The sequence below is a fragment of the Zalophus californianus genome, chromosome 8 (genome assembly GCF_009762305.2).
Source record: "Zalophus californianus isolate mZalCal1 chromosome 8, mZalCal1.pri.v2, whole genome shotgun sequence".
Classification (NCBI taxonomy): domain Eukaryota; kingdom Metazoa; phylum Chordata; class Mammalia; order Carnivora; family Otariidae; genus Zalophus; species Zalophus californianus.
In genome coordinates this window covers 97,170,442-97,196,117 of record NC_045602.1, presented here as the reverse complement: position 1 = coordinate 97,196,117, position 25,676 = coordinate 97,170,442, and the positions used below count along the sequence as shown (strand labels likewise).

General features: G+C 44.3%; 1 protein-coding gene across 1 annotated transcript in view; it reads left to right on the top strand.

Moving 5' to 3' along the window:
- PCSK2 (proprotein convertase subtilisin/kexin type 2) overlaps positions 1–25,676 on the top strand; it is a 274,278-nt gene that overhangs the window by 212,914 nt on the left and 35,688 nt on the right. The window contains exons 7-8 of the mRNA XM_027623782.2: positions 13,299–13,387; positions 23,377–23,552. Coding sequence (XP_027479583.1) covers positions 13,299–13,387; positions 23,377–23,552 — 265 coding nt within the window. The remainder of the gene's footprint in view (positions 1–13,298; positions 13,388–23,376; positions 23,553–25,676) is intronic.

Sequence of the window (25,676 nt, the reverse complement as noted above, 5' to 3'; positions counted from 1 at the left end):
ATCCCTCTTGCATAGCATTTCTTTGACAGGCGTTCACCACTGAAATGTCATCCCTGATATCGGCAGACTTTATGGGGCATCACAACGTGCCACACACTCTCTCTCATAAGCCCTAAAGAGTAAGAGATTCTGGATTAGAGGCAATTCCTGGCCACAAAGAGTTTACTATAAATTCAGGAAGGGGGAAGATATTTATTACTCAAGCAACCAAAATGGGGGCGAGGGGAGGAAGAAGGATAAACAGATGCTGAGGGACACGGAGCTCTACGTGAGCTCCTTTGATTGATAGCATTAGTTAAACCTTCAAATAAGAAAGATTTTCAGTGGTCAACTTTTTTCTTACTAGAAGTCATATTTCATTCTGAAGAACGCTATGCGACAGGCCAAAAAAGAACCTATGAGAAAAACGGCCATTTCTGGTTGGATATTTGCACATTGATGGAAACTGTTGCTTTACCCGGGTGACACTCAATCGTTTAGAAATAGACAAACTTCTTTCCCTCCTGTCTTTATGAACTAATTCTGAAATCACCTCCTGGCTAATCAAATGCAAACTTCTTTCAAAGACCTAATCTAACTTTTTCTCTCATGTGAGCTTTGAGACAACCTCATAAGCCGATACAAACTCAAACACTGCTGCTTGCAATCAACTGTCTCTCTACCCAAACCAAAGCACAGTGAATTCCAACATAGTATAATTTTGTGAGCTGTTATGAGCCACTGCTGAAATACCACACAGTTGCTTCTTAAAGAAATTTCCAGTCCCTTACCCAGATTAGACAAATGCTCATTATTTAAATTTTTCCCCTCAGCTAAAAGAAATAGATATAACACAGAGGTGGGGGTTATGGAGAGAATTATATAGACTATAAAAGAAATCTCTGTATGTTGGTGTACTCATTTCTACCTTGGAAACTAATGTTATGCATTCCATATGGGGAATTTTTATGGCCCTCAGGTAGCAATAATTCTTTCCTTAAGGGAGAAAAATACAGCAGATTATGATGGACAAATGTAGTGTGTTAATTGGTCGGAGTAGATTAAGTGATCCCTGAGTACTTATCCCCATCTGTAAAATGGGCCTGAAACTCCACCTAGAAGGTTTGTGTGAGGGACTAGAGACACGCATACAGAGTACTTGTTTCCAAACATGATACATGGTAGACATTCCCTAAATGGCGGCAAATATAATTGTGAAATTCAGTGAAGGGATGTCTGCAGGAGCTAAGACAAAGGTTCTCCAACTAGCTAGAAAATGAGGAGAGTTTATGCCAAAGGAGTCAATGGAAGACCCAACTATGGATGACCTCACCCATCTTTCTCAGCCATTCAATCTCTCATGCGAGCCTTTGACAGACACTAGAAAACAGTAGCTCGAAGTTAAACTTTCTGGCCAGAATCTGGTGCTTGTGTTTCTGCACTCTGATCGAAAGAGGAGTTATATCCAAACATAGCTTAAATGCATGAAATAAGCTTGATCTGTGGAAAAGGGCCTAGCATCTAGTGTTAGAAAGATGGAAAGCCTCTTCACTTCTCCAGAAAGTACTGAATGCTTGCCAGCAGACTCGGGGTTTTCCCCAGAAGCAGCTGCACATGCTCCCCTATCCAAACCTTTGGGCTTAACCTTGGAGAGAGCATTGGGTATGAGCCAGCAGACATGACTGATCTCTGCATTTCAGCTCCAATACATCTAATATTAAAGTATCGTTCTCCAAAGATATGGCTGAAAAGACTGTAGCTAACTGCTATAGAGCTCTGGTTGTGTAAGAATCTGTAGACCTAGGGAGACTGGAGGTTAGAGCCTCATGTCCATGAACCTGGCCAAGTTGCCCACTGGCTTGCTGAATGAAGCCACCTTATCTCCAATATGTCTGTCAATCCAGAGCCCTAAAACACCATTATAAACCTTGGCTGTGGGATATAGAACTAAGGAGTCCATTAAAACAACCATGGGACCAAGAGCCAGGAAAGGAGCCCAAAGGAAGAGAAAGAGGGGAAAAAAAAAAAAAACCCTCCAACTCAAAATTAGCCACAACTAACATTCCAAAATATCTGAAAAAAAAATCAAACACAATTTAAAAATCAAGACATGAATTTATATCAGGTGAAATTAATTTTATGGAGTCTTTTTTTCTTTTTTTTTAATTAGTTTCAGAGGTAGAATTTAGTGATTCAACAGTTGCATATAACACCCAGTGTTCATTACATCAAGTGCCCTCCTTAATGCCCATCACTGAATTATCCCTCCCCCCATCAAACTCCCCTCCAAGAAACCTGTTTGTTTCCTAGAGTTCAAAATCTCTTATGGTTTGAGAGTCTTGAAAAAGACATTAAAGTAAGTTATGTTTAGTTTGCTTAGAGGGATAAGTGCATGGATAACATCCATTTAAAAAGAAAAATAAATGATGGGGGAACAAGCAAAAATAAATATGACTATGACAAGGAACCAACTGCAATTGGGAAATACAGCCTTTGGGATGAAATCCCAATGAATGTGGTAAAATCTAGCCTGGGTGCAGTTGAAGAGGTAATTATTGAATTGAAGTTAACACTGTTTACTAAAAACCTACAGCAAACATTCTTCTCTTTTGTGGGGAGGGGGAAGTGTAGTTGACAAACAATGCCACATTAATTTCATGTGCACAATATAGTGATTCAAAAACTCCATACATTAAGCTGTGCACACTGTGATAAGTATAGTCACCATCCATTACTGTGAAACACCATTACAGTATTATTGACTATATTCCCCATGCTGCACATGATTTATCCATTTTATAACTGTAAGTTTGAACCTCTTAATCCCCTTCACCTATTTTTTCCCACCCTCTCCCCTCTGGTAAACACCAGTTTACAAACATTATTTCTAATGCTGAAACTTTGACGGCATTCTCTTCAGTTCTGGGTGAAATAAGAATGCTGTCTATCATCTCTTTTATTTGACACCATGCCACATTTCATAGCCAATGAAATAATTATAAATCTAAGAAAAGATACATGAGAACATTAAGGAGAAAATTATAAAATTTAGAAAACATAAAAAAAATCCTGAGTGAATGGAGCTGCCTTCTAACTTCCTGGATGGGAAGATGGAAGAATATAAAGATATCAAGTAAATCTGTTTATTCAGTGCAAATTCAACTTAAGTCTCAACAGTATTTTTCTGTGAAACATAAAGAGAGGAAAAAAGATCAAAGAAACAGAAGAGAAAACCAGAAACAGACCACCATACAAAAGCAGACCGCCATCTTAATAAACGACCAAGGTGGCAATAAAAACAATGAAAAAAGAATGGTGTAATGATAGTCAACAAATAGTGCTAGTTAGGCATATGGGGAAAATAGGTGACCACCCCACACACCAATCATAAATGAATTCTAGGAGAATTTTGACCTAAATGTATATAAATCTTTTAGAATTAAAATGTAAGAAAACATCTTTATGATCCTGGGCTAGGGATGGATTTCTTAAACAAGACACTAAACCACAAGGAAAGGGATAAGATTGAGAAAACTAAGTTAAAATTATACACTTTGGTTCAAAATCACAATAAACAAAGTTAAAAGACAAGCCATAGACTTGAAGATAGATACAGCAAGTTTTGTGAGCCAAAAGGGTTAGTATCCAAAATACATAAAGAACAGCTACAAATCAATGAAAAAAGATAACTCAATAGAAAAAAATGGACCAAAGTTATGCACAGATGATTAACAGAACACCTGGGCTAATTCACATATGAAAAGATGCTCAACATTCCTAGCAATGAGGAAATTGCAAAACGAAACAATGAGATACCATTTCACAGCATTTGGATATGCACAAATGGTCAAGTTTGATGATAATAAGTGTTGACACTCTCCCACTCTGCAGGAGGTAATATATATCCAAAAACCTATTTTCACACTTACATACATACCCCAGAGGAACTGTCACACATGTGCACAAGGTAATAACGTACAAGAATGCTTTTCAAATTATTTGTAATAGAAAGCAAATTGCAAACAACCTAAATGCCTATCACTAGGAATATGAATAAGTAAACTGCAGCATATTTATAAATGGACTACTACACAACACCACTACACAGTGGTAAAAATGAATGCACACGAATTTATGAATAAACCTCAGAAATTCAAGCAAAAAATGCAAATTTTGAGGAGATTATATACAATGAAACATTTATATGTAGAGTTTGAAAACAAGCAAGTAGTGTCATATATGCTTAGTATGTATAGCTGATTGTAAAGTAATTATATGAAAACATGCACGTGCAGTCCAAGCATCAACTTAGTACAGTGGTCACTTCTGAGGAAGCAAAGAGAGGTATGGCTTCAGGGACAGCTTTGATTGTATTGGTAAAGATTTATTTCCATAAAAACAATTTATGCCAATAGAAAATACATGGAATGTACCCTTGTTATTACAGACTCCTTTGATCATGTGAATATCCAGGATGTCTTAACTAGTAATGCACAGAAATATGCACTTTGCTTTGCTCAAGAAGGTGGGGATTAGGCAGGAGACCATAACTGTACTATGTGTTTGTTCTGCCATTTAATTTTCTGGTGTGACCAAAGTCTCCATGACAAATAGGGTACATGTTCTTCATTCTACCTGTCTTTTTGTTCCCTCAAGGGTTAATTTTCCTCAGGACATATGCTTTAAAATTTAAAAATATATAGTCTATACTAGAATAAAAATAAGAATATGGTCAAAAGAGATTTAATTTACCCTTATGGGCAAATTGAAGGTATCTTAAGAGAATGACATTAGAAATGCTCATTATATCACCAAATCTTGCTGAGTAACACCCATTCCCTAAATGTCTCTTGAATCAATTTCCTATTTTCTCTGCACACTGCTGCTCCCTTCGTTTTCACTCTTACCATCACAGCGATGGCTTTGTCTTCCTGCGCTCCCTGAAAACCAACTACCATTTTGTTAATTATATTATGTGTGATAATGGCCTTGTGGTTATTTAGGATAACTATCATTTTTTTTAGAGATATATTAAGCAGTTTGGGGAAAAAAAAACATACCTGTATTTTCCTTTAAGCTGATTCACAAAAAAAATTAATCAAATATGGCATAATATTAATTGTACATGTATGCACAGGACAAAAGAATAAAAACAACCAAATGTCTATCAATAGATGGCCGATTGAATAAATGATAGTATACCCACAAGAAAATCTAAAGTATGAAAAACATTTGGCTTTGATAGAGCTGGATAGTGGCAGTATGAGATTCGCTGTTATTCATTGAATTTGTTGGTATTTTTAAAATAATAATAATAAACTGACCTAAAATAGAAGCACCAAAATGCCAACCAGACCCAATGCTGTTGACAGAACCACTTCAACCCACCAGCCTCAGAGTGTGCATTAAATCTGCCAATGCCCAAAGGCCCTCCCACACACTACACAAACCTGAGTGGAGGATAGAGAATAAGAGATCAGAAAAGATAGACTTTTTTTTCCTATTCTTCAAGGATGGCCTTGTTCTGATCCTTGTCACCCAACATCCTTGTGGTCACCCAAACATCTCCTTAGTATTTATGGCACCCTTCACATTCATTTATTTCACTTACTTACTATTTGAAATTCTCCTTCCAGAAAAGATACCAAGCAGCAGCTACTAATATTCAATAAGAATAAAATTAAAGTTCGCTCGTTCAGGTTATTCCAGCAGCTGTAACAAATACATCCCCAAATCTTAGTTGCTTAACACAATAAAAGTTATTTATCATTCGCCTACCAGTTCCTCCATGTATTCCTAGTGTAACAGCTCCCCTCCCAGCAGCGATTCAGGGTCATGGGCTTCTTCCATCTGTGACACTCATTTCCAGAGTTATCACGCTTGTCCACATCAAACTGCAGGAGGGGAAGCACTCACGGGCAGTTTTTATGTCCTGAAGCAGCAGATGTCCCGTGTGCCCACATCACATTAGCATAATGCAGTCACATGGCCTCATGCCAGTACAGTAGAGGTTGGGAAGTGGAGCTTAACTGGATCCCGGGAAGAAAAGAAAAGGAGCTTGGTGATCAGTTAGGATTTGCAACCACCAACAGAAATCACGTTGCAAAGTAACAGACAATGTTGTACCAGAAAACTTGAGCCAATGGTACTAACAAATGAGTCAGCTAAAGAACCGGTGAAAACCGGGTCAGTTACTCAGTTCCTTTTTGTATCGGTCAGGGTCCTCCAGAGAAACAGGACCAATAGGATATGAAGAGAGAGAGAAAGAGATTATTATAGAGAATTAATTGGCTCACACAATGATAGAGGCTGGCAAGTCCAAAATCTGCAGGGTGGGCTGGCAAGCTGGAGACCCAGAAGAGCCAGGGTTCCAGTTCAAGTCCAAAGGCAATCTGCTGGAGAATTCTCTCTTGCTCAGGAAGGTCACTCTTTTTGTGCTAGTTAGGCCTTCAACTGATTGGGCGAGGCCCACCCACACTATAGGGGACATTCTGCTTTACCCAAAGGCCACCAATTTTCTTATCCAAAACGCCCACACAGAAACATCCAGCATAATGTTTGACCAAATATCTGAGCACCCCTTGGCCCCACCAAGTTGACACATAAAATTAACCATTATGCTTTTTATCTGCACTTTTCTGTTAGTCAGGAATAAATGATAGTCAAGGGTCATGGGTAAGAGCAGGGGTTTGGAAGCAGCAGACCTGAGTTTGAGTTCCGATTCTGCCTCCTAAGTGAAAAGTGGCTCCTTATCCCTATGCTTCAGATTCCTCTTCTTTAAAATGGGGACAATAGGGGCGCCTGGGTGGCTCAGTCAGTTAAGTGCCTGCCTTTGCCTCAGGTCATGATCGCAGGTCCTGGGACTGAGTCCTGCAGTGGGATCCCTGCTCAGCGGGGAGCCTGCTTCTTCTGCCTGCTGTTCCCCCTGCTTGTGTGCTCGCTCACTCTCTCTCTCTGACAAATAAATAAAATCTTTGAAAATAAATAAATAATATAAAATGGGGACAATAATAGCTTATTGTGAAGAGTAAATATAATAATGCATGCACCTCTCTCAGCACAGTGCCCAGCCCATGGTATTTCAATAAATGAGCGTCGTTGTATTTGTACTACTCAGTACATCCTACGGTCTGCCCTGAATAGCGTACATATAGAGGTACATGCTCTTGGCTAGGAAGGGCCAGAGGGATGACCAAATCACCTTAGTGAAAGGTTAGCAATGTGGAAAGAAAGGGTGTGCCTGGGTTGTCTCTCTGGAGATCCCCAGGGTCAGGGCAGTGCCTCGGGTGTTCACTTGGACACCTCCATGGCCAATACAGCTGTTTGAGGAAGCCCAATGCAATCATCATGACAGCCCAGGTTTGAACCGCAATCCCCCGTGGGTTAACCATGGGTTGTCCCTCTAGCCTTGCTTGTCCATAGTCTGTATGAGTTATCCGTTGCCAAAGAATGTCATGTAACAAATCATCCCAAAACTTAGGAGCTCAAAACAATAAGCACTGACTATTGCTCACACATCTATAGGTCAACTGGGCAGTTGTGTGGACCTGGACTGGGCTCAGCTCTGTGACTGGGCTCACCCATGCATCCCTGCTCAGCTGGCAGGCTGGCCGGGGGCTGACTGGTTTAGGATGACCTGTCTCAAATGTCTGAAGGACAGAGGGCTGCCAGCCTGGATACCAGGGTTAATGGTCTGCATGGCTTTGAACATTCAATAGGCTCGCCTAGGCTTGTCCACATGGTGCTTAGGCAGGGTCTCAAGAGAAAGAGGAGAAGCTACAAGTCCTCTTGGGGGGTAAGTTCCTCATTTCCACCATCTTCTTTTGGCTACAGCAAGTCACAAGTCCAGCCAGATTCAAGGAAGGGGGAAATATACTTCACCTCTTCACAGAAAGAGCAAGAAAATCACATTGCCAAGGGCATGGTCCCAGGAGAGTGGAAGGTTGGGGCCACTTTGGCAATGCAACACCTCGGGGACTCCTACCACTTGCCTCCCTCCCACTGACCTTAGTTAGAAAGAGGCTGATTGAGCAGTGGACATTTTCTCCTCACCCCCTAGAGCTCCACATCTGACAGACTTTTGTTTTATTCTAGAGGCAGGAGGGAGTTACTGAATGTTCTTAAGAAAGCAACGAGGCCAAATGAAAATGGATTTGGAAAAAGATTTTCCTGACATGCCAGGGAACAGGCATGTTTGTCTGAGACAGTCAGGAAGGCAGGAGAGAGGGGAGGGCATTCAAGGCAGTGGGAACAGAGCCTATGAAGGCCCCAGGGGTGTGGAAAGACATGGTGTCCTGAACAATGATAGGAAACCTCCACTTGTTGTTTAATTAGTATTGCCAAATTTAGCAGTGAAATGTTTCTTCCCACATGTTCCTCTGGAGAATCCGCTACATTTGCCTTCCCAGTTCAAGGCCAAAATTAAGAATATGGAAACATTCAACGCCTTTAATCTGCCCAAGCCAGTTCACATGCATTCAGCCTCTTGCCTTTGGTGAGCAGTTTGAGGGCAGAGCTGGGAGGGTAGTGGGGCAGTTCAGTAACTGAGCGTTGGTCTCAGACCCGGCCCAGCCACCTTGCCGCTGTGCGCCTTTGGGCGGGCCCCTCTGAGACTCAACTCTGGCATCTGTAAAATGGGGCAGTTCCTTCTCATAACCCTCCTGAGAAGATGAAAGGAGGTGAGGCAAGAAAGACATTGAGCACGCTATCTGCTAGTAAAGAACAGCCCAGAAAGGGGCAGGTGGGTGTTCGTTTTCCTACGTCCTTCACCACCCAGAACAGGGCTCCACTCACCATGCGGTCTCCATCAGTATATCTGTGTGCTTCGCAGATGCTGGTGCAAGTCCTCACGCTCCCAAGCTGGCCCTACTTGCACCTTGCAGGTCTCGGAGAGGAGATCCTGACAAGGCTAATTATTAAATAATAAGGAAATTAGTGCTCGGCCAAATTAGACATGGCATTGATTATTTAAATATTTAATTTGTTCAGCGTCAGCCATACAGCAAGCAAGCAGGTCATATTTAATCAGTATCCATTAAAGTTCCATTTTAAAATATATAGTATATACACGTAAAGGAATATGTACTTTATATCTGGCATGTACTTTATGTAAGTATATATTTAAATATATAAGATACGGATTATATAGAATGCATGAGTATATATTACATATAAATATTTAAGTATATAACTATGTACTTACATATGTACATTTAAAGTATATCTATGAATCAACAGAAAGAATGGACATATTTCATTATATATACATACACCAACATACATATATATACACCTATGCACACGTGTGTGTGTGCTTCTGTTAGGGAACCTGGACTGGATCGCCCGACGGAAGAACCAAGCGGCACTTGGAGATCTTGGAGGATAGGAGGTTTATTTAACGCCAGTGGTCTCAGAGGAGAATGATCTCCAAAGGTCTGAGCCCCAAGCACAAACAAAGGGGGTAATTTATATACTTCTACTTACGCATACTTGGCCCCGGAAGGCGGGGCAGGTAGAAGAACCTGGAAGAGCCCCAGGGCAGGGACTGGGACTCCCTTGCTGGCTCCGTAGGCCATCTTAGGACACCGATTTTTCCTCTTCACTTCCATGCTGTTCTTCAGAACTTTGTTTAGTATTTCCTTCAGCATTTAGAATAAGGTGGCCATGAAAGTTACATCTATAGTAGACTCTCCCATCAAGTTAAACTGGGCCCTTTCTCAAAAATCTCAAAACTCTAGGGGCGCCTGGGTGGCTCAGTCAGTTGGGAGTCTGCCTTCAGCTCAGGTCATGATCCCGAAGTCCCAGGATCGGGGCCCGCATCAGGCTCCCTGCTCAGCAAGGAGTCTGTTTCTCCCTCTCCCTCTCCCCCGCACGTGCTCGCTTTCTCAAATAAATAAATAAAATCTTTTTCAAAAATCTCAAATGTGATCCTTGGAAAACTTAGAGACAAGTAGTGGTTTGCTCAGAACTTTGTTTCCACAGATTTTTTACCACAAGGGCCGTCCTCTGCAATAACTATGAGGTTTACTTGGACCCAATATACAGATTTCATTCTTGTTCCAAAGGGAATTTGGAGCCCATGAGATATGTAGCCTTTATGGAAGCAGGATTTACTTTTGCTCATATTAAGGGAAAGAAAATAAGAACATATATATTTTTCCTCCCCTCCCCATCCTCAGGTGCAATGTTTTGAAGAGCTGGTGCGATAGCTTTGCTTGCCCCAAGAGGATGTTGCGAAGAGTACTCTAGACGATGCAGAATTCTGAATTCCTAGGGCCACACAGCCAATAAGCCCCTTCGCCCCCATCTTCCTTACTGTACACCATAGTTGGAACAGTGAGTGGAGAAGCCAGCGGGAGAAGCCAGCCCTCACCACCCTGTCCATTTAACAGGTTGTGCAGGCGCTATTCCAGCAGCCTGGATCATGTGACCCATTTAATCCTTTAGCTGCTGCCTGGACCATCAGAATAGACTTTTTGGGATTGGGGCCAGTAGTTTCAGATGAGTAGTACCATCGGAACCTCCCACATCTTGAATGCTGGTTAGGGTTAAGACCCAGCATTCTGATGGACTCAGTTTATGCTTGTTTCAGTTCTCTATTGTGACTTCAGAAACTACCCCAAAACATAGTGGCCTAAGAAAGAACAAACATGTAGTTGTTCACAGACCTGTAAGCTGGGCAGGGTCAGCCCGTCTCTGTCCACCTGCTGCTGACTGGGGTGATCTAGCTAGGTCTGGAGGAGGAGGGCGTCACCCCTCAAGTGTCTGGAGCCTCACCAGAGGTGTTGGAACAGCAGAAATTTCTGGGTCTCTCTCTCCCTACATGGTCTTGTCCATTCATAGGCCAGCCCGAGCTCCCTTATGTGCCCAACAGAGGCAAGCAGAAGCTGCCTGCGCTCTTAAGAAGTGATACAATCATCCTTCCACTGCATTCCAGGGATCGAAGCAAGTCACTAAGCCAGCTCAATTCAAGGGGAGGGGAAATGCACACAGTAGGGATAGAACTGTTTAGAACCCTTTGGTAGAAGGCCGGAGAAAGCAAACAAAAGGAAGAAACTGAATGGTGTCTGTTGCAGATAACATTCTAGAACATAAGCCACAGAAAGGCTTTGTTCAGAATCCTAAGGCTGGGCAAACCTTGGAAAGATTATCGAATGAATGCCCAGGGTTCTTAATCTGGTCAGCCTCAAAGGTTCTGTGAACCCCTTGGAACTGCATGCAAAATGTTGCCAGTGTATGCTTTCTTATTCCCGAGGGAAGGTGGGAACCTACAGCATTCTATATGCCCTCAAAGGAGGCTATATTCCAAAAGAGGCAAGTCACCATGATTCCATAAGTGACAGGCAGCATTACACGCCTGTGTAGAGAAACGGCTTTGAAAATAACCAGTAGCCCATGATGTAGGATAGACGTTAGGGTTCAAAGCCAACGGCCAAAAACGAATTCTTGAGGCGTCTTTGGTGCAAAAAGGTGGTTTTATTAAAGCCTGGGGACAGGACCCGTGGGCAGAAAGCTCTGCGTCAGGATCATGAGGACTGGTCCATTATGGACATTCAAGTTGGGAGGGGGTTAAGGATAGTGTAAGCCTCCCAGGTATTTTGGAAACAAGGTTTCCAGGATCCTGAGGGGGCTAGCTATTGTTAAGAAAAGGTCAGAGGGGGAGACGAACCATGAGAGATGATGGACTCTGAAAAACAAACTGAGGGTTCTAGAGGGGAGGGGGTGGGGGATGGGTTAGCCTGGTGATGGGTATTAAGGAGGGCACGCTCTACGTGGAGCACTGGGTGTTATGCACAGACAATGAATCATGGAACACTACATCCAAAACTAATGATGTAATGTATGGTGATTGACATAATAAAAAATTACAAAAAGAAAAGGTCATTTATTACTGTTTAGGAAAAACTTCAGTCATGAGACCCTTCAGATATATATATCGGTGGGTCATATACTTGGGGGATGATTGCCAACATATATCTTGGGGGGGGTGGGGGGTTAAAGATAAAGGAAGTTTCCAAAGGAAGTTTTGTATGCTTAAAGTAGACTTACAGGATCCTGGGGGTCGGGCTAAGATTGCCTTTTGTCCTTAGCAAAGTATCAACATCGAGGCAGCTGAGTCTCCAGAGGAAGGTCACTCTGCCTGTTTCAAGTACTTGTCAGTGGGCTGTAGGTAGTAAGGAAATGTAACAATTTTTCTTCTGCCTTTGTTTCCCACATCAGCCCACAATTCTAGTGTTTCCAAACAAATCATAAGTGTTCCAGCCAGCACAAACCTGTCATACCGTGCTTGGTTTTCACTGGAAACCTTTAAGTGTATTTTCTGTAGGAAGATACTTCAAATTTTAAAGTAAAGATCACATTTCAAGGTTGAAAATGCTCTGAGAAGCCTCTTTATTGTAGAAACAAGTCAAGGTGAAGAAGACAGTGAGGAGAGGGGGAAGAAAGGAGCTACACAGATGGAAAAGTGGGTGGGCCACATGCTTGATATCATTTTGGAATGTTGGTGAGGTCCAGAGCCAACGGCCAAGAAAGAATTCTTGAGACGTCTTGGGTGCAAAAATGGGATTTTATTAAAGCACGGGAACGGGACCCGTGGGCAGGCATTACAAGCATGAGGGATGACTGATTCTAGACTTGGGATTTGGGGGAGGGAAGGGAAAAGGGAGGTTTTCAAAAGGACTTTCATGTGCCAAAGAGAACCTAAAAGATACTGGAGGCCTTACCACTGTCGAGCTAAGGTGCCTTTTTTTCTCTAGCGAAACCTTAACCTTAAGACAGTTGGGAGTGTCCTGGAGGAATGAATGTTCTACTCTGCCGGCCTCAAGTATTTGTCAATGGGCTGCCGGTCATGAAGAAATTTAATTTTACTTTCCCTTCTGCCTTTGTTTCCCACATCACTGTGGAGGGGAGGGTGATGTTAGGGCTCCAGGAAATTGCGTCCATGGGTCTCTGGAAGTTAGGTTATTGATAAGAACGCTTTTTCCTTGTAAATCACTAAGACGTTGGTAAACTGAGGGAGACTCCGGTTCAGCAGGACTGTGATTTCTCTAAGTTAACCCTTGGTTTTTTCCTTCACTTAGCTTTCGGGCAGCCTGGAGGGTCTGAGGAATGTCACCCAGATCCCACCTGGGGCAGGGGGGTGGGTTGCGGGGTGTCAGCTTATGCTTTGTCCTCAGCTTGCCTTCTGCTCCCCCATCATGCTGACTCCGGCTAACCGGACCATTGAAAAGAACCAAACTGCTTCCAAGTGACAGAATTTAAGGAACCTCCCTGAAAGTCCCGACTTGCTGTATCTGACTTGCCTTTTTTTTTCTCCGCAGCCACGGGACCCGATGTGCAGGTGAGGTTTCTGCCGCAGCCAACAACAATATCTGTGGGGTCGGAGTGGCCTACAACTCCAAGGTCGCAGGTAAGCTTTCCCTGCTAAACAGCAGGTGCCCTGTGCCAGAAAGCCTCGGGCTCTGGTCTCCAGCCTGGGGTGGGGCGGGGAGGGGGGGCTGGCAAAAAAAAGACCCCAGGGGTCTTTCCACACCCCTGGGGCCTTCATTTTTATTCGAGTGTGTTATAAATACAGAAAAGTACATAGGTCAGGAGCACACAGCTCAGTGAATTTTCACAAACTGGCCACATCCACGGAAACCATCAAGAAACAAAATGCCACCAGCATCCCAAAGCCCTCCTCATGTTCCCTTCCCATTACTACCCATATACACAAGAATAAGCATGAGCCTGATTTCTCACAACAAATAGTGGTTATTCCCAGCTTTTAAACCTTAATATGAATGGAACAGTACCGATTGTACTCTTGTGTCATTATCAATAACATTCTAATGAGACTCTGATAAAGCCTATAAGAATATAAAAAGATATGTACAAATTATTATAAACAGACTCAGAACTCTTCAAAAAAAAAGGGTGTTTGTTTGTTTTATACAGTGCCATCCCCTCTCTAAGGAAATATATTCTACTAAAACCTGTGTATCAAGCTCCACGGGAAGGATATCTAACAATTTCACCTTTACCAGGGGCGTAAGAAATAAGGGCGGCGGATCACTAGAAATTTAGAAACCAGCGTCTCCCTCTCCAAAAAAGAGTGGGAGAGAGAATGAGAGGGGTTCATAAACTGTCAACAACATGCTGGAGAATGAAGTAGCTCCTGGCATGGGTCCGCATTTTGCATCAAATTGGTTCTTAATTTATTCAAAGCTGAGTCACTCAAACTTGTTTTTCTTTTTTTTACAACTCTCTTGATATTTTTTTCCTAGCAATTTAATGGAACCATAAACATACTTTGTGCTGACACTTGCATTTCCAGGGACCTAAAGAAAGCCAGAGCAACCTATACAAACCCTTCACTAACTTCTTTCAACGCCGTTTGCTAAGAGGCTTGCCTAAGCCTGGTGCCGAATTTCACAAAAGAATATGTCTGGAGGGTCTGAAATGCAAATGGGGGAAGCTTTGCCCCTCGGGTTTCTGCTCTCTTTACTCTGTGTACATTCAAACTGCTGGCATTAAAATGTCAGAAGCCATCAGGAGCTCAGGGGAAAGAGTAACACCCAGTTAATAATTTATAAGCCAGGCTCGGACCTCGGGTGTTATCTGTGCAGGGTGGGTTCCCTATCCACAGGATAAAACTGGAGGCAACTGAAAAAAAATCAAACCTGGATTTCCAATTCACAGTGATTGTCTTCAAAATAATTTGAATCCCAAAGTATAGTTTCAAAATAGCTTTGGTGCCCGAAGTACCTGGGTTTTTTTGTTTTTTTTTTTAACAAGCTTTGGGTTGTTTTTTTTTTTTTGAACAAGAGATTCTTAGAACTACTGCCTGCAAAACTGAGTTAGGAGCAGTTCAAGGCATTAGGAGGGTTTACCAGGGTCGCTTTCTCCATTTGCCTTCTATCCTTTTCTCTCCTATTGTTTGCGCTCTGAAAACGTCTGAGCAGCTCATCAAATGGACCTAACTTCCTTGTTCTTTTCATTTGAATTCCGTAAAAGGGAAACATGAGAAAAGGATTTGAGTGTGTTAACCCAAGAAATAAGAGGGCCAGTTATTTTACCAGCAAAATGGGTTTATTCAGGACAACAGAGAATTGCAATTCAGGACATTGCAAGCTATGGCAAAACCACAGGCAAGTCCCACAAAGCAGAGGAATGTTATTTTATGGAGAAGGAGGAGGAAGTTGGGAGGGTTTGTTTTCAAGTAAAGTCCACGGGAGAAAAGCAGGAGTTCAGGGTGATGGTCATTTCTCCTTGGCTGATTTGCCGAGGTACTGGATTTCTTGTAGGAGATGCAATGTACGTCTTTTCCAGCTGGGGCCAGAAATTATTGATTCTTTCCTGTTGACAACTCTGCTGGGATCTGTAATTGACATTTCTTCCTGTAATTGATATTGAATGATAGGGCTCCCCCTTCTGGACTCCCAATTCCATTTTAGTGAGCTTTCCCTTTATTAATTTTCACTGGTGCCACGGGTTTCTTTGGGAGGTGATCCCCGGAAACCAGAGTGAGGGAAAGAGGAGCAAGGACAGCTAAGGGAGGGAAGCCAACAAAGGGTGTGTAGATTAACTTGTTGCTCCTGTGGACAAGCGGGAATCTGAGGGACTCTGGGAACAGCCCACAGAATTGCTCCCCCCCAAGGACAAGAAGCTGGGCAGTTTATCTGCCAACTCCCATTCCTCATTGATGGGGGTGGCTCCTGGGCCCTCAGCACCCTGTCCAGTCTGCCAGGTTACATGGGTGGAGCATAAGTCCTGAAGCAGAGAACACACCCCAGGCAAAGACACCTGGACAGGGCAGTGGATCCACGCAGGTGCAACCCCTTAACTCTGCCTCACCTGCTGACTGACTCCCAACCCCAAAGGTGAGTGAATGCAGCCTGATGCCTCCAAGGTATGACCTGACTTATGCTCTGTGAAACCCCAGCTGGCTCAGGTTTCACGGCAATGCTGAGGTTCCAGAAATAGACCAGAGCTGGTGGGAGGCATGCCCAGCCACACAGAGAGTTTAAGCACAGGAGCCTCCTTTTCCGCTCCCTTAACCCCAGTTTTGCTCCTCTGGAACTACTCGTGCTGGTGCCAACTGTTCAAGGGGCCCAGAAGTCTAGTCTCCATCGTCCTGTGCCTGTTGGAACATCCAGTGTCCTCTGGGCTTCCTCGGAACAGGGCAAGGAATTCTTTATGAGGAAGCCCTGGGCTGTTACTCAGGAATTAAAATAAAGGCAGAATTTCAGCCTCCTGGACCTTACACATTTAGGGGAAACATTTTGTTCCTTCTGGCTGGCAATCGCAAAAGTTGTCTGGTTTTTATAACTCTAAAGGAGCCATGCATTTCCAGAGAATCTTTCCTTGCAGGTTTCTGGGCTAGGGGTGTCTAGAGCGCCACCTGGTGGCCATACAAGATCATTGCTAGTCCCTGGCGGTCCCGAGGTGTTCAGTTAAGGGAGGGAGACTCCAGAGGCCGGGTGGTCCAAGCCCTTCCTGCATCTGGGTCTCTCTTCAACGTGTCCTCAAAAAAAGGCTTTAAGTTGAGGTGCTGTAAAATCTTAGCCCAGTTAGAGGAAAGTGGAGATAAGAAGATAAAATGAGTCCCCTGAAGCGAAAGAAGGGAAAAAAAATCATACAGCATCTCTTCATCTGCCTGTTAGCCTGTTGGGTTTCTCTTTGATTCACAAACTTTTTGCTCACTTTTCCACTAGGGCTCCTGTCTTTTTCTTGCTGATTTGTATGCCTTCTTGGTATGTCCTCAATCTTGGCTCCTACCCAGTTACAGGCAGTGCAAATATCCTCCCCCAAACTTTCACATGAGGTCATTAGTCCACCTGGATTTCACCTTTATATGTCGTGGTGGCTGGGGACCCAGTTTTATTTTTCTCCAAATGTGAACCAGGGTCCCTGATACCATCTATTAGATAATCCATCCTGTTCCTCTGATCTGTGGTGCCACCTTCATCGTATATTAAGTTCCTATACATACATGGTTAGGCACTAGGTAAATATAATTTATATAAAACCACCTACCTAGCAGGTATAAATTAGGAAGTGTAGCCACACTCCTACTGATGGGCCTTTGTAGTTGCTCTTCCCTCTGCCCAGAACACCTCCCCCATAGGCTTTACCTGGCCACACCTCTTCATCCTCTAGCCCTCCGTTTTCGCATTGCTCCTCCAACATCACCTCCCAGACCAGCTTCATCATCCACACGTGATAAATCATGCAGAGTTTTTTCCTCCCAGCACTAACTACAGTCAGCTACTGGACATATTCTTGTGCATGGTGATTTGATCAATAGCTTTCTCCCCAGGCAGACAACAGTCTCCATGAGGACAAGGGCCATGTCTCTTTTCTCTCACTGCAGCACCTAGAACAATCTGGGGCACAGCGGATGCCCAAAGCCTATTTGCCGAGTGCCAGAAAGCAACAAAGGAATAAAGACAAGGACGGGCCAGTGATAAGCAGTAGAGATTAATCATTAGATGAGAGAATGGATGGATGAATGGAGTCATGAGATGAAGGGCCTAAGGATCTAAGGACCCAAAGCTGATAGAATTTCTACCAGGAAGCAAACTTATCTCCTCTTTTACCAGCACCATCTCATCTTTGCTGCTTCATCCCAGTCAAATTAGTTCCAAGGAGACCTGGACCTTCTCACACCCTCTCCCCACTTCCCTCCCTTCCCAGGGCACCACCAGTAGGAGTTGCTCCCGGGCCCATCAGTGAAAAGAGACAAGGGGCCCCTCTGCACCATCGCCTTAGGCGGCTCCAGGCTATCAAGCACCAGGACCATTCATCCACCATGTATCATTCAGGTGTTACAAGAAGAGTGTGTAAATTTCCAGGAGCTCCTCTTTTCTACTTATTCATCAGAATCTCAAAATCTTGGGCCCCAAAGGTCCTTTAGTCCAAACACCCACTATTACTTGCATAAGGATAGCAACAAAGTAGTATTAATAATGATAATAATAATAAGTAACACATAGTTACTCTTCCAATGTGTCAAACACAATACAAAACTCTCTACCCAACCCTTTATACAATTTTCTTATACATTATTATATATAATACATATAACATATATATTATATATTAGCATCCCTTTTCTACAGAGAATAAAACTGGGGCCCCACAGCTTGTAAGCTGTAGAATAAATCTGCAGCCGGCACAGCCTGGGCTAGAAATTCTGCCCTTGGCCCCTACACTAAAATGCTTGGACAACTTCCCTTTTCCTGCCCTTCTGAGATAGCCTGGATCCAGCCTGGAGCCATGTATCTCCAGGGACAAGAAACTCACTCCCTTTCAACATAGTCTGTTCTACCTTTGGATATGTGTGACTTTGAGAATCTTCCTCTAAAATGAGCTCTCTCTTTGATTTCTGTTGCCTGTTGTCATGGACACAGTTGTTACCACCTCTTTAAATGACACATGGCAGGGACAGAGGAAAGCTCCCATTAGTCTGGCTCCTAAAGAGTAAATACTCTATAACATGTAAACACATGCATTTGGCATGTCCCAAAAATCTTAGTGCCATCTTGAAGCTTTAATAACTTCAAAAATATGTATATATTTGAGGTTTAACTATTTACGTTCCCTTATCCACTTATTTACCTTCATGAATTTTGAAGAAAAAGATTAATTTCAGGTTTTTGACTTTGAAAATGCCTTTATTCAGTAACTCTTTAGGAAAATAACCTAATTCTTTTCTTCCTTTTGATTTTTAAAAATTATTTATTTATTTGAGAGAGAGAGAGACAGAGCACATAAGGGGGGAGGGGCAAAAGGAGAGGGAGAAGCAGACTCCCCGCTGAGCAAGGAGCCCAATAAGGGGCTCGATCCCAGGACCCTGGGATCATGACCTGAGCCGAAGGCAGACACTTAACCGACTGAGCCACCCAGGTGCCCCTGTTCCTTTTGATTTTTAAATCAGTGTTTGACATCCTCAATCAAAGGGAATAAGACAAAAAATTAAAATTAAAAATGTACTGTCCAAAATTTGCAATCCCCCCAAAAATGCACAACCAATATAAATAATGAAGCTTTCAAATGATGTTTCTTAAAGTTTGTCAGATTTCTATTTCTGAGATTATTAAAGCTCAAAACTGCACCAAGCCTTGGGAGATGCTATCTCTTACTGCCAACCCCTTCCAGCACTCAACAGTTATTTCTGGGTGCCTCCCACATACCCGGTTCTGCTGTGGGTGGTGGGATACAGCTGTGAGGCAACCAGCAGGATTCCTGTCCTCACACAGCTTAGAGTCTAAGAGAAGACAAAATGAGTGAATCAGCACAATAATATCAGATCGCTGCTGTGACCAAACCAAAGCAAGGTGGTAGAGAATAACCAGGCTGAGGGCACAGCTAGCAATTTGAGGGTGGGAGCACCACACCTGGGCTTCTGCAGAGTTCCTCAGAGCAACCCCAGGGTGGGGCCAGGCCAGGCGGCATTGGCCTTACCTGCCTGCCTTGTTAAGTCAGAGCATCTAGATTTATGCATCGAGCTTTGGGACGGGACCTCCTTTGTTCAACGGTTCTGAAAAAGAGTTTGAAAACCATACTGTTGACCATTATCAAAACACCCTGAAATTTCGCTGCCGGCAATGAATTACCTCCACATATTTGGCCAATAGAACTCAAAACGTTTCAGTGAGTTCCCATAATTTTATCTGAGCTTTAAAACAAACCAATAAAAATCGCATATTAGCACAATGATGAACGTGTTTTCAGATCCTTCAGATCCTTAGGTCAGCATGAATTCATGCCTCAGCCTGCCGATTTATATTCATGAGCAAAAAAGGTGGTGATCAGCAACACTGAGGTTCCTGGGCAGATGCAGCGTTTGCTGGTGTGGAGTACAAGTTCCCCTTTTGTAACGAGAGCAGAGGTAGAAAGGATTTAACTCAAATCCCTGGGCCTTGCAGCTCTTAGAGAAGGAAGTCTCGGAGTCCCCACTGGTCAGTAGTGCGGTGATCAGACCCTCATGGTGGGGGGATAGAAGTGTTTGATGTGCGCACTGTGTTTCCCTATGCCATTGAATCACACCAGCCAGGAGAGCATTTTACAACTGTGAACACACAGAGTCCTAGCCCCCCCTGGGCTTTCCTCTCTCCCTTTGCCTCTCACCTTTACTCTCTTGCCTTCCCTTGTTCTCTCTTTCTTATCTGGCTCTGTCTTTGTCTCTCTCTCTCTCTCCGTGCCCTGCTGTAGCTCCTACAGCATCCAGGGACAGAGGAGAGAGAAAACCCTTGGGTCACCCTGAGCCTCTGTCTTGGCTACAAATGGTGCAGTCGCTTGCGGAAATGAATACTGTATCTCATTCAATTAATGCATGCCTCATTCCTCCCGAGCTTAACAAGATTAAAGGAATGTCGGGCGCCTGGCCCCAGAATATGAATGAGAGCCTTGCTCCCAGTCTGTGACTGCCCCTGCCTCCCTGGACGCTGAAACAGAAGATTAATGCATACCACCTCTGATGTTCTGTGCAGCACAAAGGGGGCCAGGGAGGGCAGGAAGAGGAAAAGAGACAGAGAGACAAAAGCTGCAAAGAGAGGGGGTAAAGGGCAGGGCTGGATGCACCACTCTGGCTGGATGATGAAATTCAGTGTTGCCATTGGTTGGCACACAGGACAGTTCAGGTCTACTTCGGCAGGGTTGAATTTCTCTCACCTTCTAGCTGAAGTGGGCTGTTCAGTTCTGCTCATCTAGACAAGTTCAAGACCATTTGGGTTTTCTCCTTGCAGGCAAGTGAAAACCAGCCTCTCTGCGATGTTTCCCTACCTACAAAGTGGGCACGACTTCTGGCCAAAAGAAGCTGCACTATTTGGTTTACTCTGTGATCTCTTGAGCACTATTGTTGAACACATTTTTAAAAAATAAATAAAATACAGGGAAGCCAAAAGCAAAATGTGAGGTTTTAGACTTCCTCTCTCTTATAAAATGAACCATAAAACTTAGCTTCCAAGGGCGCCTGGGTGGCTCAGTAGGTTAAGCATCTGCCTTTGGCTCAGGTCGTGATTCCGCGGTCCTGGGATGGAGTCCTGCATCGGACTCTCTGCTCCGCGGGGAGCCTGCTTCTCCCTCTCCCTCTGCTTGCCACTCCCCCTGCTCACTCTCTCTCTCTCTGTGTCAAATAAACAAATGAAATCTTTTTTAAAAACACAAAACTTAGCTTCCAGAAAGTTCAAACCAAACATTATGCCCATTCTGTATGAACTTCTCCCCAAGGGAAAGGATGCTGATTATTGGACATTTGTTGGCAAGAATGCTGACCTGATTTATGGGTAAAGAAAGCCCATAAATGGAAAATCTCAAGATGTTATTATTTGTTCTTCTGGACCTGTCATTTCTGTTAGGGAAAAAAAAAAATCCGCTAATGTAATGATACCATACATCTATTCACCAAATACTTATCAAGCTTAAAATAATGCTGATCACCTAGGACCCAAGAAAAGAACAAAATAAACACATGCTCTGTACTCAGAGATTTCGCTGTCTAGTGATGAATGTGTTGACCAGGAAGAGTTATAAAGCAACCAAAAGCATTTATTTGGGTCTTAGGCATTGCAATCAGGGAGACACAGAGTCAACTGACATGCAAAGTGTGCTCCAAAATGCAAGCAGGGAATGTGGGCTTATATAGGCAAAAACCACAAGGTCCCATAACTTGTTTTGAAAGAATTATCATTGATACTGACAGAATTGGAATATCTAAGGTTGGCTCTTCAGCTAACATATGCTACATTATCTCCGTTTCAGTCCACAGTAAAAGGATGTTTTCCAAGAGGTGATTACGGTGCAATCAATAAGTTAACAATTGACAAGTCAAAAGTCCTTCCAAAAATGGAAACAGGAGATGTGCATCACCTTGCTTCTTCAGTGTCCTCCCCACCCTATTTTGGATGCCTGTCTTAGCAATGCTTACTTTAGGTTGTAATCACCTTCCACAAATGAAACTCACAAGTAAGCAATTATACTACTATAATTGGCCAAAAGTGTGGTGCTGGAGGGGGTGGGGGTGGGGGTGGGGAGAACTGGATCCAGAAAGACAGCTGGGGAAATGCCTCCTGAACACATAGGTTAGTCAGAGAAGGATGAGCATTGGGAGAAGGTGTATGCAGGCACAAGGAGTGGGCTATGGGACACTGAGGAGGAAGGAGAGACCCTTCAAGAGAAGACAGTTTCATGTCAATTTCACAAGCCCTGCAAGAACCTGGCTTGTCCTTATTTAAATGGACTTGCATGCCGTGTTAGAGAGTGATGCTTGTGTTCTAGTGTCCTTTGGCCATGGTAAATATGGTTAAGAGGTGTCAGGATCCGAGTTTTGGCTGTGTGGAGCCCAGTCCCTTCACTTCCTAACTCCCATGGAAAGAAAGAGTTGGTCAGCTGCTCTAACATTCTAGGGTCCGTACCACAAAAGAAATAGTGTATCAAGCAGAGAACAATATGGCTCCCAACAGCAATGTCTGGAGAGTAGTAATAGAGGGACCAAGTGCCCATCTTATTGGCTGCTACTGCACTAACCCTGGAGAGACTTGCTAGGGACAGTCAGACAGTGATGTGAACTATGGGTGCCCACAAGTGCGCCCCCTTGTGCATCCCCGTGTGCAGCTCTGGTTTACCCACACAATCGTGGACTGCAGCACTCCGCTCATCAATGTCCCAGCAAGGAGTCACTCCTTCAAGTTGTTGCAAGAGCACAAACTTTACAAAGGTGACATAGGGGAGAAAGAGGAGGGGGTTGTATCATGCACCCCATTACTAATATATTTCAGAAGGGCCCATTCTGCATTTCTGTCCTCCCCAAAGCCCCTTCTCAGCTACCATGCGACTTGGAGTTCTCTTTTCCTGACTCCCCCGATCTTTGCCCTGTTCCTGCCCCCTCTCTCTGCCCCCTAATCTCTAGGATTTACTCTGAAATATTTAATATCAATTTCATCCCCCCCCACTGTCCTGACAGTGGGTTTATTTCTCCTCTGAAACTGCCGCCCCCCCCGACCTGTCAATACCCAGTCGCTGAAGGCTGAGCTTCCACTTAGAAAGACTTATCCAGGAATCTCTTCAGACCACAAAGGTGGTCTCTCCCCATTAGAAATTCTAGTCAAGTTTGCACGCGGGGGCGGGGGCGGGGGGACAATTTCTTCAAATAGTTACATAACGAAAGGCGTGGGCGGAGTCCAAAAAAAGATCGAGCTGGACGGTCTGTGAGTCCTTCTTCATCCTCTGAAGGTGGAGCCCACCCAGCCTGAGGTTGGACTCGGGATTGCGCAGCGTCCCTCAGGACACCTGGGGGCAACCCTCCAACCACACCCAGGATCTGAGCCTTCATCATCACACGCCCCCCCCCCCCCCCGCCACCGTGTGCAGGGCACTGGGCGACCAAACCGTGGTGTTTCCCTGCCTGCACCACAGGTATCCGGATGCTGGACCAGCCGTTCATGACGGACATCATCGAAGCTTCTTCTATCAGCCACATGCCCCAGCTGATCGACATCTACAGTGCCAGCTGGGGCCCCACGGACAACGGGAAGACGGTGGACGGGCCCCGCGAGCTCACGCTTCAGGCCATGGCCGACGGCGTCAACAAGGTAAGGGCTTGGCTGCGGACACCAGGCTCAGGACCTAGGGGGTGAAGGGGAGGGGCGCTGGGGGTGGGAGGCATCCAGAGGAGGTGATGAGAATGAAGTAAGGGGCAGGGAAGGAGGCAGAGGTGGGGCTGTCACCCTGTGCATTAGCTCAGGGCCTCCAAGAAATGGACCCCCCAAACAGGGGCCACAGTTTTGAAAGAATTATCTTTTTACCAAGAAAGATTTCATCGGTCCTGGGGCCGATTTATTGGAGGGGACTCCATTAAAGGGCAAAGAGGAGGGAGCAAGAGGTGGCAGGGGTGCCTTCGGACAGTGATGCTGGCTCAATCCAGGTGAAGGAGCAGAGAGGAAGGAGGATCACCCTGGAGGACTCGGCTGGCACCCCCACTGTGCCGCACGTCAGCTGGGAGCAGCCCCCAGGCAGTGGGGCCTGGGTGCCGAAGGGGCTATGAGCCACGTATGAGCCCTCGGTTTTTGAGGCTGCCCATCCCTGAGATTAGCCCAGGAATGGAGAGAGCCAAGGAAAAGAGACCAAGGCAGAGCCTCCAAAGGGAGGGTAGCCAGTGAGCGGCCCATGCACGAGGAAAGATGTACCCTCCCTACCATCTCAGGACAGGGGCCATCTCCCATAAGACATGAACCAGGCCCCGGGATCAGAGTCTTCTGGGTTCAGGTCCCATTTAGGGCACTCAATGTCTGGGTGTATCCACAAATGACTTGACCTCCCTGTGCCACTGTTTTTTGCCCGTACAATGGTGATAATCATACATTTCTCCTGGGATCATTGCAACATGTCAATGAGATAAATACACCAGTGTTTGGCGCTGGGAAGTGCCCCCGGAAGGGTTGGTGTTCATCCAGGTCATTACGGACACTTGACCGATCTCCCCAAAACTTTGTGGTGTAAAGCATAGTGTTTTACTAGGCTTGTGGATTCTCTGGGTCAAGAACTCAGACAGGGCACAGTGGGGATGGCTGGTGTCAGCTCCAAGAGTCCTGGACCTCAGGTGGAAGACTCCAGACTTGAATTGCCAGACTGTTGTGTCTTCCAGTGCTCTTAGGATGTGCCTAATTACTCACCATCGGTGCCACAACACCAACCACTCGGAGTACTTAGTCATTTTGTCTTATTTAGTCTTGTCTTCAAGATTAGACTTGCCATCAGGTGACAGTGATGCCCCTTCTGTGCTTTGAGTTTGCTTCTCTAATCAGCCGTGGACATGGGAATCACATTTCCCAAGGTAACAACAATGGTGCATGGAGTAAATCACCAGGTCCTAAGTGAGGGAAAGACAAGTATGTCAGGTATGGTGGATGCACTTTTGGAAGTACATTTTAGGAATTTTTATAAAGTTTGCCTCTTGGGTTTTGACCAATTTCAAATGGATGAAATGGTTATAGCCATGTTTGGATATATAAACTAGCACTGTTATAAGTGAACTGCAAAATGCATCTGTTCTGTTTATGTTTAAGTTATTTACAGTCTATGTGAAATACACATGAACTTATTACTTATACATTTATATCACTAAAATAGGTATGTGTGTAAAACACCCCAAACTCAACAGTAGCTTGGAAAGGTAAAAATATTAAAGAAAATTAGAGTGGACAACTGAAGGCTATTTTCTGTTGTTGTTTTAAAGTATTACAAGATGGCAACATTGCATTTTGTTTTATTTTTAACTACTGTCACTGTTAAATCCCACAACTTACTCATCTTATAACTGGAACCCACATACACAACCTCTTTACCCCTCAGCCCCCAGCCCCTGGTAACTCTCAATTTCTATGAGACATCCCAGTTCTCACATCAATCCCCATCCCTTGTTGGCCACAGAACTTAGGACTAGTCACTTAGTTTCTCCGTGCCTCACTTTCTTCTTCAGTAAAATGGTCCCATCAGTGGTTCTCACAGTGTGGCCACTGGCCCACCCGCAAGTTTGTAAGAAATGCAGAGCCTCAGCCCCATCCACCCACCTGATGTATCAGAGTCTGCATTTTGACAAGGTCACACTCAAGTTTGAGAGGTGCTGCTCTAAATGATTTCTGGACTACATATCTCGTAAGCCTAAGACACTAAGACCACAAGATAATGTGGTTTTAAAAATCCCCCAGTGACTAGGA